The 11,941-nt window shown below is 46.1% G+C and overlaps 1 protein-coding gene across 2 annotated transcripts in view; it reads right to left on the bottom strand.

The window, feature by feature from the left end:
* LOC136433269 (sushi, von Willebrand factor type A, EGF and pentraxin domain-containing protein 1-like) overlaps positions 1 to 11,618 on the bottom strand; it is a 110,529-nt gene extending 98,911 nt beyond the window's left edge. Inside the window, exons 1-31 of one of the 2 annotated variants that reach the window (XM_066425294.1) lie at positions 11,421 to 11,618; positions 10,940 to 11,113; positions 10,464 to 10,637; positions 9,976 to 10,146; positions 9,522 to 9,710; positions 9,051 to 9,221; positions 8,650 to 8,820; positions 8,259 to 8,429; positions 7,891 to 8,061; positions 7,555 to 7,734; positions 7,185 to 7,355; positions 6,760 to 6,930; positions 6,382 to 6,552; positions 6,027 to 6,197; positions 5,715 to 5,885; positions 5,263 to 5,433; positions 4,783 to 4,953; positions 4,491 to 4,658; positions 4,069 to 4,245; positions 3,674 to 3,844; positions 3,388 to 3,520; positions 3,030 to 3,142; positions 2,775 to 2,911; positions 2,461 to 2,639; positions 2,134 to 2,288; positions 1,761 to 1,922; positions 1,500 to 1,616; positions 1,109 to 1,219; positions 774 to 887; positions 510 to 596; positions 68 to 319 (exon numbers count right to left, since the gene is read on the bottom strand). In XM_066425294.1, the coding sequence (XP_066281391.1) occupies positions 68 to 319; positions 510 to 596; positions 774 to 887; positions 1,109 to 1,219; positions 1,500 to 1,616; positions 1,761 to 1,922; positions 2,134 to 2,288; positions 2,461 to 2,639; positions 2,775 to 2,911; positions 3,030 to 3,142; positions 3,388 to 3,520; positions 3,674 to 3,844; positions 4,069 to 4,245; positions 4,491 to 4,658; positions 4,783 to 4,953; positions 5,263 to 5,433; positions 5,715 to 5,885; positions 6,027 to 6,197; positions 6,382 to 6,552; positions 6,760 to 6,930; positions 7,185 to 7,355; positions 7,555 to 7,734; positions 7,891 to 8,061; positions 8,259 to 8,429; positions 8,650 to 8,820; positions 9,051 to 9,221; positions 9,522 to 9,710; positions 9,976 to 10,146; positions 10,464 to 10,637; positions 10,940 to 10,994 (4,726 nt within the window). In that variant the 5' untranslated portion in view covers positions 10,995 to 11,113; positions 11,421 to 11,618. The remainder of the gene's footprint in view (positions 1 to 67; positions 320 to 509; positions 597 to 773; positions 888 to 1,108; positions 1,220 to 1,499; positions 1,617 to 1,760; positions 1,923 to 2,133; positions 2,289 to 2,460; positions 2,640 to 2,774; positions 2,912 to 3,029; positions 3,143 to 3,387; positions 3,521 to 3,673; positions 3,845 to 4,068; positions 4,246 to 4,490; positions 4,659 to 4,782; positions 4,954 to 5,262; positions 5,434 to 5,714; positions 5,886 to 6,026; positions 6,198 to 6,381; positions 6,553 to 6,759; positions 6,931 to 7,184; positions 7,356 to 7,554; positions 7,735 to 7,890; positions 8,062 to 8,258; positions 8,430 to 8,649; positions 8,821 to 9,050; positions 9,222 to 9,521; positions 9,711 to 9,975; positions 10,147 to 10,463; positions 10,638 to 10,939; positions 11,114 to 11,420) is intronic. The other variant, XM_066425296.1, reaches the window with a different exon arrangement.
* Positions 11,619 to 11,941: the final 323 nt, after the last annotated feature.

The following is an 11,941-nucleotide window of genomic DNA, read 5'->3' as shown; positions in this document are numbered from 1 at the left end:
AGGACAGAATGGAAGAATGATACAAAAACTTCTGCATTTTACAAAATCCCAATCCTAGCGGTCTAACCTAGTGTCCAGTAGCTGTAGCCTGAGCCCAACGGCGTCCCGTCACTCCACACGAACCGCCCCTCGTCCGTCCTGTCGTCCAGCCCGATCCACGTGTCCCTGCTGCCCACCAGCTGCATGAGGAACAGCTGTGTCTCCCTGTCCGGCACCGTGGCCAGGATACCGCCCTCTTCTGCACACTTCTGCTCAGCCTCGGCGAATGTAGCAGTGGAAGCAGACAGGGTATAGCACCGGTCCTCATACCTGCTGCAGTCTATGGGACGAGAAAGACACGATTTGTCAATGATTCAGGCAGTTCTATTTAGTCAGATGTTTGAAAAAGAAGAGGACCAAAAGACATCAACTTGTATCCGATTTTATCTTTAATACTCAACCTAACTGAATCCATACAAGACACCCCACGCTGAAACTCTTTATGCAACAGTTCCATAGATCCTACTCACCCAAACAGGTGTAAGATCCCTCGGTGTTGACACAGTGCTCGTAAGGTCCACAGGTGTTCAGGGTTTCATTTTGACATTCGTCTATGTCTGTACAGAACAGAATATAAGATTATATCTGATTAACACAGAATAGTTCATAGCAAATGCCATATGAAGGTATATTTTCATACATATAACACTGTCAAATTAGAGTGATTCTATTTTACCATCACACTGTATGTTAAAATGTAATAAAACACAGCCTATAGACATGTATGTACGTACCCAGACAGTCATCACCATAATAGCCCTCATGACAGGTGCAGTAGTAGTTGCCGTCCGTGTTGGTGCAGTTGGAGTTGTCTGGACAGAACCCAGCGTACCGGCACTCGTCGATATCTGGAATCAACATTCAGAATGTTGAGAATGTTGATATATTTTTAAAAGTATATCATCAACATTCAAAATAATGCCCCTATCTCTATCACGAAACGTTAAGATTGCGTCATATATTCCTACATAAGGTTTGTTTTTGCAGTCACGTTATGTGCGTTGGTATCTAATTCGTTGATGAATTTTACGCATTTGTCCTGAGAATATTTTCACCATCAGACACTCACCAATACAGTTGGGCTCCTCGTACCCAGGCAGACACTGGCAGGAGTAGGTTCCCGGCCTGTTGATGCACCTGGCACCGGGGCAGACGTCTGGCTGCTGGCACTCGTCAACGTCTTAACAAACACGGAGATATACATATCAGTGTAATGTACCCTTCTTTGATTTGGAATGGACAGATACGGAAAAGAATGTGTTTTCTTAGTTTCTATCGTGGTGCATCTTACCGAAACTTAAGAGGCTTATGCATTTTTAAGCAAAGTACAAAACGCACAACTTTGATCATTGTACTAGTTGACACTATTTGTAGAAGAGATATAGACTTGGACCTGGATGCTATACAGCTGAAGCTATAGGAGGCAGGTATTGCACGGTGTGTGATGCGCCGGTACTCACCAACGCACTTAGCTTCCTCCTCGTCAGCAATGAGCAGGTATCCTGGCAGACAGGTGCACTCATACCCCTGCGGAGTCAGCTCGCAGGGATGGATCCCGCAGTTACAGTCTTCAAACGCTGTACGAATACAGATCATTCGATCAAAGATACATATATGACTATCTGTTTTTCTATTTGCCTTTGGAATGAAGCCCCCTACAAAAATCGGAGTAAGTTGATGCATTTGACTTTTTCACTTGTAGGGAACTTTTGTAGGCGTACCTTTGCATTTGGTAACATCCATGGCCCCACTCTTGTCCGTAGTGGTCCCGTTGGGACACAGCTTGCAGTCCGTCTGGCCGTACTCGTCCTGGTAGGTGGCGTAAGAGCACGGACGGCAGGCCTGCTCAAACACGTCATGGTACGTGCCGGGACCGCATGGAACTGTTAAGTGTGAAAAACAATATATGCTTCTGATTGGCAAAAAGGTAAGTGAGCCATGCATATTTTCATATACAATGTACTGTATTAACAAGCTACTTCACGAAATATGTTATGTGGTTAGGGAACACATTGCTAAGGAGATTTGCTAATATCCTTTGGTACAGGAGGAGGTGTATTTTTTTCAACGCCCAAATCTTTATAGATATCCTACCGCATTCGACGCCCTTGAGCAGCTCGCCTTCCTTACAGCCAAGGTTCGGCTGTGATGTGTGAAAACCTCCGTCCACAACCGTCAACGGGCTGCCGCCTACAGACATCATCACGTCTCCCGACACGACCAGAGTCTGCAGGCCCGAGGCAACTTGACTGAATGCAGAAGTAAGTAACCATTTTGGTGCCATAGTTTGAAGAGGATTCAAGGCATAGTGGATTCACTTCAATTGATGGTGAAATGTATTGGTTACAGAGAAAGATTACACCAAAATATGAATGGACGGCATTATTAGTACAGCTAACAAAACGCATGACACCATGTTACCTGAGTTGCCCTGCCAGACGAACCCACTCCATCTGGACGGTGTTGGTGGGGGTCACCAGGCTCATGTCGGCATAGGCGAGTAGCTGGACAGACACCTGGTACTGGATACCTGCACTGCGCTTCCGAAGTCGTGGTCCAGATCTTGCATTGGGTGTTGTTTCAACTGTTATTTCTCCGATCTGTAGAAAGGTAAATAAAGTTCATTGAGTCAGTCGTAAGTCGTCTAGCAAACCAAAGGAACAGTTTTCCTTCTTACTGGTTCAAAACTACAGTCATTAAAAAGTATGAAAGGAGAGGAGGGTTTGTCGCCTAACCTGACAGGGATCGTTGCACAGTCCTAACGATTCCAGGATCCGTCTCATCTCAGCCTGGATAGCCGCCATGTCCAAAGGTGCGTTAGCGTTGATGACCAGTCCTCCCACGGTGACAGCAGCGAACGGGTTGGATGGAGCTGAAAAGAACAAGAACCATTTGAACATCAGCACGGTGATATTCGTAATCGTGCTTTATTCATGTAAAGGTGGAAAAATCATCAAACAAAACTTTGGAAATAAAAAAGAAATGATCACCTGAACATGCACCCACGTCTACATATGTGAGCAACTGCTGCCCGGCAGGGAGGTAGATTCTGATCTTCCACAGCCACGACGTCTCCGCACTGCACTCGTACATGTCTTCATTCCTGAACAACATGTGAACTTCATGTTTGATTTCCCAATCGGTAAATTAAGGTTCATTTGGCAGATGGAAGAGTGGGTCGTCACAGTATTCATGATGTAGAGGGTGGCATAATTTGAATGTTGACTTCACGTAAAGATATGTCCCTACTCAAGAAAACAGTTGTTCAACTGAGTAACTACTGTCTTGTGTACCTTATTATCTGGATGTTTAACCTTCATCGACGTAAATTCGTTACTATTGTCCTACCTGTTGTACACCTTTGGTGCGTTGCAGTGCATCTGACAGTACTCCACAGGTGTGGTCCCCTGGGGGCTCTCGAAGCAGATCTTAGACCCAGCTGACGGAGCAGCTAAGTTCGATTGTTCGCACAAGCTGTATGCTGTAATGATAAAAGGTTGGTATTTGTTGTCAGTTGGTGCTGCATGCATGAAGCGGATAGGCTTAGAGATATGCTAAATATCATGAACAGGTTGACATTGAGATTTTGTTTTCACAGTTTCTGGTGTTAAAGTAGTAGAAGTATTCTACTTACGTTCACAGAATGGTGTCGGTCCCCATGATCCATTTGCGTCGCACACCAGTGTGGCGTTACCCCTCAGAAGGAAGCCGGCTTCGCAAGTGAACGTAGCCACGTCACCGAAACACAGTCCCGTAGAGTTACTCATGCCGTTCCTTATGGCCCCGGGTTCGCCGCAGCACGATTCTGCAAGGGAAATTGCATTGTTTGATAACTTATATGTAATAAGCAAATTTAGACCTAAACTCCTGCATATTTGATGACCTTAACGGCTATTGATCCTTATACGTTGAGTTTCATGATATCATAATTTAGTTGTACGTGCATTTTGTCGGTAGATGGGTGATGTCAAGAAAAGGCGGTAAATCATACTCTCAAAGAAAGAAAACAGGTGTGTTGTTCCGACATACCCTGACAAGTAGGCATATCTCCATCCCATATGCCGCTCTCATCACAGACGACATACTGGTTTCCAATCAGGTCGTATCCATGGTTACAGCTGATGTCAGCAATGCTGCTGTAACAGTTGTCAGGACGAAGACTGACGGACCCATCAGCGACAGTGATGGAGCTGTCACAGCACTTCTCTGTTGATGGAAAACATAAGCACTTGTATTCCGGGGAGCATTGGCTTTGTAGTAGGCCCACGAAAACAAATACGAAATCTTTGGGCTCAGGACTTCACATTAACAATACACAAAAGAGGGATTCATCCAGAGAACACTTGGACGTCGAATCTAGAAACAAAGTCAACTGATTATAATTATCTCACAGTTTTTCTTGATTGTTTTCCTATAAAGACCGATGCAGGTCAGACCAAGTATTAACTCACTCTGGCAGCTTGGCAACTGGTTGCTCCACTGCGCAGTCTCAGTACAGGTCAGGGCCACGTTACCCACCAGCTCATGTCCGCGGTCACAGCTGAAGGTCACCGTGTCATTGAAACAATGAGTCCCCCTGTACTCACCGTTTGGAATGGCAGGGCGGCTGCAGCATTTCTCTGTCAGGTGAAATGTAGAAATTTGATAAGAATTGAAAAATTTTCGTTTTTTCACATTGACAAAGATGATTTTAAAATGTGTACTCATACAGATGGAAGATTATACACTATTAACGTTACTTACTCTGACACTGAGACGGTGAACCGGTCCATTGGCCGTTCGCTTCACAGGTCCTGGTACCACTGCCAATAAGCTCGTACCCAGGGTCACAAGTGATGGTCACAACTTCTCCAAAAGAGAAGCCGCCGGTGAGACCACCAATGGGAGGAGGTGTGAGGCGGCTGCACTGCTTCTCTGGAAAATGGATCGGAAAATGTTAATGGTTTACACACTTAAAACTACCTAAAGAATAATTTCTGATACAGTACAACAGTAAATCTAACGTTAACATACTTTCCCTCCGATGCGTACTATTCAGTACCAAGGACAAAGCCACCGCAATATATTCAGGGTTAACGTCAGCGGTCACATTTCTGAAATGTGTCACATCGTACAGTTATCGCAAAGATACTTGCATTCAGTAGCTACAAAATTATATTGTTCCCCAAACCTGACTCTATCTTTTAACCACAGTGTTTTGGTTTTTTAAAAGTTAAGCCTTACTTGTGCAGCTTGGTTGTACTCCACTCCATTGCTGGTTGTCTTCGCAAGTCCTGATGGGTACTCCCACAAGGTCAAATCCAAGGTCACAGGAGAAGGCCACCTGGTCACCAAAAACGTGTCCTCCACTGACGGAGCCGTTTGCAGGGGCCGTGAGGGGCACACACTGCTTTACTGGAATGAACCGATCGGGGTATCAAAATCTACCAAGGACAACTTAGCGTTTCACTTTTTTTGTGTGCACGGATATCCAGAAACAGAATTGAGTATTTGTTTGCAGCAATTCAATGTCTAGCATCTAAAGAAACGTATGGCATATAACAGACTAAACGCAGAATGGTCCTATGAACTTCCCAACCACCTGCACTAACCGTATTACAGCTTGACTTTGTCCTCAGTGATCGAGGCAGTTACCCTGGTGTCATGTGTAGAATATGACTGTAGAAACTCCTTACTGTCGCATGTCGGCTGTAAGCTGCTCCACTGTCCGTCCGCTTGACACGTGCGCACGGCGCTTCCCACCAACTCGTACCCAGGATCGCACGAGAACGAGGCCGTGTCGCCGTAATATATCCCGCCATTGGCTGCTCCATTTGCAGGGACGGTCAGCTGTGGGCAGCGTTTCTCTGTGAGAGTAACAAAAAAAGTCTTATCATTTCTGCTTTCCGTTCCTGCTTTTTATGTTATTGACCACTGTTTTATATCTATTAGAGAGATTTTTGTCAAACGTTGTTGACGTTATATTTCATTCAGACCGTCATACTCACTCTTACAGTACGGTTGTACCCCGGTCCACTGCTGGCTGCTCTGACAGGTTCGCCGCTGACTCCCGACCAGTTCGTAACCGACGTTACATTCGAACACCACGGTGTCCTCGTAGTAGTTCGTCCCGTTGATACCACCGTTTGGTGGAGCGTCCAGCATCGGGCATTCGATTTCTGAGAAGAACATGAAAGGACAACACAATTATGAATATGTGCATAACTTTGAGATCCTACTTTTGGGGTTCTACGCCTACGCAGCCAAATGTGTTCTTTAGGTCAGTAACTTTCTTACATGCACGACAAAATAGACAGAGACGCAATGCAGGTAGCAAAGGACATCCATGTGGTAATGACGTACTTTGACATGCCGGCTCCCTACCGCTCCAGTGTTGACTGGCCTGACACGTTCTCTCCACACTACCCGTCAACTCGTACCCTTCTGCGCATGTGTAGTAAGCTGTGTCGCCGTAGTACGTCCCACCCGTGACGTTGCCGTTGAGGGGAGCGGACAGGCCTGGGCACTGTTTCTCTGGAGAGGGAATGGATTTTGATATTTGTAATTCCACTGATATAGGTCACAGTGATTATACTGTTCAGTGAACTTTAATATATGTCATAATATCAATGCTTAGAATATCATTAAATACTTTTCCTCTCTGGGTAAAATTACGTATGATACAACTATAGCAAGGTTGAAAGGATGAAAATTTACACAATTGAAAAAAATTCCACTCACTGATACACGATGTCTGTGCTCCCGACCAGGTCCGGTCCGCCTGGCAGGAGCGGGAGGTACTGCCGCTCAGCTCGTACCCAGTGTTGCAGACGAAGGTTGTCCGGTCGCCGAAGAAGTTATTTCCGCTCATCTGACCATCGGATAAAGGACTTAGAGGAGGAAACTGCACCCCTGAAAAGTGATGTTATGGAAGAACTTTATTGCACGACAGTTGGTGTATTTAAAGCTGGAAAAGGATGGATGTCAGACTACGATATATGGACATTGTCAAACAAAACATGAATGGCACTTGTGTATCTTTGAGTAGCAAAGGGCTTGCGCTGGTGATCTTCCACCAAGGACGATGTCTTCTTGACTTCAATTGATACATGCCAGTATGTGGCGTTTTTATTGCTCATGGCTGAAAAACTCAGACAATGACTAACTGTCGCAGGACGGCTGGGTTCCATCCCATTGCTGATTGGCCTGACATGTTCTTGTATCGCTGCCGCTCATCTCGTACCCAGGGTCGCACGTAAAGGAGACCACGTCGCCATAGAAGTTGTTGCCCGTCACATTTCCGTTTGCAGGAGATAACAGGGCGGGGCACTCTTGTCCTAGAGCGAAATGATTAACGAAGACAACACACAATTTATTAGATGTTACACAGGTAAGCTGTTTTCGCACAATCCATAATGTAATTCTAGTAGTCGTTGTACAGTAACAGAATATACGGCACACTACCATTTTACTATTAATATAGATATCTCTTAAATTTTGTCTGCAAATCGGTAACCATATGTCAGCTCGACTCACTTGTGCAGGCTGGCTGTAGACCGGTCCAAGTCTTGTCGGCCTGACAGGTCCGCGTGACCACCGGGGCGGGGCCGACCATCTGATAGCCGCTGTTGCAGTAGAAGATGACGGTATCGTCATAGCCATTTCCACCCGTCTTGTAACCATTTGGAGGGGAGTCCAGCTCTGGGCATTCGTTCTCTGTAATAAAAACGACAATGGGTTATTGTATTCAAGCAGTGTGAAGAGAAAGCTAGGTTTTTCAAAAAGACTGTCAAATGGTTTCTTATTGTCCGTTGGCTTCTACGTGGCAAGAACTATGACTTTGTAAGCGCTAGCAGGTTATAAACTACGCACCTGCACATGTGGGTTGTGCGCCGCTCCACAGCCCGTCCTCCTGACAAGTCCTGTTGCTGCTGCCCGTCAGAGTGTAGCCCGTCCAGCAGCTGAACTGCACCGTGTCGCCGTACTCATGGCCGCCCGACACCGAGCCGGACGTCGGCGGGTTCAGGGTGCTGCACTGGATCTCTGCAAACGGAGTACAACACATTATGGCAAAAGATAGCAAAATTTGAAGGATACCCTTGAAATGTGGCCGAATGAAATGCTATGTTTTTATTGCGGCTTAACACAATTGATAACATACGTTTACTTTTGTTACTAGCATGAATTTCCTCCCAAAACAGACATGTCTTATCTAAAGGAAAGGAAGTGTATAAACCTACTTGAGCAGTACGGCTGGTTGCCGCTCCACTGTTGGCTGTCCTGACAAGTGCGTGTCGAGGTGCCAATGATGTCATACCCTGTCTCACAGAAATACGTCACCGCCTCCCCGTACGTGTTCCCGCCGGTCACCGCGCCGTGGTCGGGAGCGGTTACAGCTGGACAGATCTTCACTAAATCAATGAAAGGACAACATCCCCATTAACGCCTCAGAATGTTTTCTAATGCGACAAAGATCAAAACTTTCTATTTTGCTTTACAGGTGGCAGACTCAGTGCAGCCTTTCTCCCTTATTCCCTGCAGTTTTATATTAATTTAGATATCTACTAACTTCGACCAACTTAGCACAGGTAGTTGAGCATACATGTAGTTGTATAACAGAACAAACCGTACATTGACAGATGGGGTCTGGCGCGCTCCACGTCTTGGTGGCCATGCAGCTCCGTGTGGGGTTCCCCACCAGCCTGTAGCCCACCTCGCACTCGTACGTCACCGTGTCTCCGAACGAGTTTCCCCCCGTGACTTCTCCATGGGCGGGCAGTTGGGACACGGGACACTGGGATCCTGAAAACAGCAGAGTAGTCATGGAGTGGCAATACAAGACATCGTGCTGGACTTTGTATGGTTGGCAAAATGACTTGGGGGCACCTCTTCATGTTGTCTTTACTTTTTGTAGTAGCGGTATGCTGACTGTTCATACTGAATGTTATACAGGCGACAGGGTGTCAAACATATGGGAATTTCAAAGTCTGTACGCATTATCATTAAGATCTTTTTCAACACTTTTTACTCACGGACACACGAGGGTTCTGTGCCGCTCCATGTCTGGTCGTTCTGACACGTCAGCGTGCTGCTGCCCACGATCTCGTACCCAGTGTTGCACGTGAAGGTGACCTGATCCATGAAGGCGGTGCCTCCGAACTTCAGGCCGTTAGCAGGGATGTCAAGTGGCGGACAGTGTGCCTCTGGTTATGGTAAAATGACGTATTAATGACTCAAAATAAAAGGGAGAACATTTTGTGAAGCGGCATCGATGTGACTAGACAAGTAACAATGTTATTCATGATGTTAGTTGCTTGCCTTGGCTTTACACTTATCCGTAATCGTATACTTCCCATTCCATATTAAATGCAGGAGATATACACATGTGAAATGCATTCCATGTTAATGTAACAGTACAGTACGGTGGTAAACAACGGTCTGTTACACTCACTACTTAAGAGGAAATAGCTGATTAGACTCTTATTTCAGCAATGTCAACTTACTGATGCAAACAGGTTGCGATCCGGTCCACTGTTGCGTCACCTGGCAGGTTCGGGAAGTACTGCCCTGCAGCAGGTATCCAGGGTTACAGGAGAACGACACCATGCAGCCCACGTCACAACCGCTGAGGCCGTCAGTGTTGTATATAATACTGCCGTACAGGGGAGCCTCTAGGCAGGCGCACTGTTCAACTGTGGAGGGTAGTCAGTGTTCATGATTTATGATATCAAAGTTACGTCTATTTATCATCTAGCGTTATTTTCTAAAATACCTGTAAATGCGATCAGAATTTCTCATGCAAGTCAATGAAGATTGTCTTCTTTATAGCCCAGAAAATATTTGTTTACTTCATGAAAACTCCATATTTGACACTATGTTAACGTTGCCTTTTGTAGCATTAGAATTGAATGAAGTTTGGTGGTATGATGCGATAATGAATGATAATAGTATACTCACGGACACAGTCCGGCTGGATCCCGGTCCAGGTTCCGTCCGACAGACAGGTGCGTGAGAAGCTGCCCCTCAGCTCGTACCCAGGATCACAGGAGAAGGTGACGGTGCTGAGGTAGGAGGTGCCCCCGGATGACTGTCCATTGGGAGGAGGGGACAATGGAGGGCATTCTACGGCTGCGGGGAGAGTGGATCGCATGGGATTTTCAAATCAATCCGCAAAAGCTCAGTCATTTCTAGGAGCAGCTTTAGATCTTTGTCAGTGTTAACCCATGTAATTTAAGAAAACCCCAATTCCACGTCTCACGCACGTTCTACATTCTGATGAGTTTATTTTAGTAAAACAATAACTCCGCCCATGCACACGATAAGATATTCTAGAGAGACAACCTAACGAGCAGAGGACTGGGCATGAGTTATTGTCTAGCAGTAGTACCAACTGCCGACGAACTTTTCTTTCAGTATGTCTCTGGTTCCTGTCTGTGTAAACCTACCTGAACAGAACGGCTGGGCGTGGCTCCAGGTGTTGTCCGCGTTGCAGGTGAGAGAGGTGATTGTTCCGTTTGGCTCGTTCCCAGGGTTACAGACGACGTTCATGACGTCTTCTGTGTAGGTTCCTCCGTAAAGGACTCCGTTGGGGTCGAAGGTAAGCGCGGGACACTGTCCGCCTGGAGATACATGTATGTGTCAGATGTGTAGTGTTTACTCAGCAGTGTCAGCATGGCTCTGCGCATCGCATCTGAGTTTTCCATATCTTTTTAAGGAACCAAATTCTTATTCATGCCCTTTTGGGAATATCGCTGGTGAGTTGGTTACTCTTTAATTTTCTTTGCAGCTCCGACATATTTGGCTCCCACCAAAATGATGTAATTTATGAGGAAATTCAACTATTCAATCCATTACGAAGATAACCCTAACGTTAAATCAGGTTCTCCATGATAGCAGTGATAAAGAAGTCTCTACCACTCACGTGTACAGTACGGGCTGGAGCCCTCCCAGTACCCGTTTTCCCCGCACGTCCTCATCTTGGCGCCGACCAGTTCGAACCCGGGTTTGCAGGAGTACGTGGCCTTGGCGCCATATCCGGTGGACGGGTGGGACACGTCTCCGTGGACGGGGGGATCCAGTGGACGACAGACAACCTCTACAGGGGTAGAGAAATCAGGAAAGAAATCTCAATATTGTGTCACAAAATTTCTACGATTTTTTCCGATTATCCCGTCCCTCATGCAGAAGTCTGCCGTTTTTCGAAGAGCCTTGTGTCCAGGATGTGAAGGCTAACGGAAAAGAATATGTGTCCTTCTATATCACACTGAATTGTTAGGTTTATTGTATAGGACAGAATAGATGACTAACTGGGAAGAAATTCGCTTGGAAAGTTTCCTTAATGATCTTTTCTAAGACTACTCAGGGAAAAACCAGAACGTGTATGAAATAAATCAAGACTCAACTGGTTTCGCAACAGGATCCGGTGTATCCCTTTACGCATGCGCAGCTCGACCCTGTCCATGAGCCGCCGTTACGGCAGGGTACCTCGGGAACGCACTCCCTGACTTCAAACGTCGAGCCCGAACATTTAGAACCGCCGCAAGAGTTCTGCGTTTTCACCGCACGTGTGTAGAACTGTGTGCCTCTGAAAATAAATCAACAAATACTTCTAATAAATCCGCTGTCGTCGTGACAAAACTTTTGCGAGAAAAACATTAAGTGTTACAGTTATAAAGCCGGTCGGTGGCATTTCTTTCACACAGGAAAGGTTGCGGTAAATGGCACCAATCTTTTTTTTCGAACCAAGCCACCCTACTCTGCATTTCAAATTCAGTTCAGCTTATTTGTTTGTTTGTTTGTTTGTTTCTTTCTTTCTCTCTCTCAGCACACCTCGTCGCCCAACGCTTCCTACAGACAGGCAAGCCAGAGTTCAAATGAAGACAGGTGGCTGCTGTACGTGTCTGCTTTCCACGTACGCCCCCAA

The sequence above is a fragment of the Branchiostoma lanceolatum genome, chromosome 4, assembly GCF_035083965.1.
Source record: "Branchiostoma lanceolatum isolate klBraLanc5 chromosome 4, klBraLanc5.hap2, whole genome shotgun sequence".
NCBI classification, from domain to species: Eukaryota; Metazoa; Chordata; class Leptocardii; order Amphioxiformes; family Branchiostomatidae; genus Branchiostoma; species Branchiostoma lanceolatum.
Note: the sequence above shows the minus strand (reverse complement) of the source record. Positions and strands in the feature narration are given on the sequence as shown.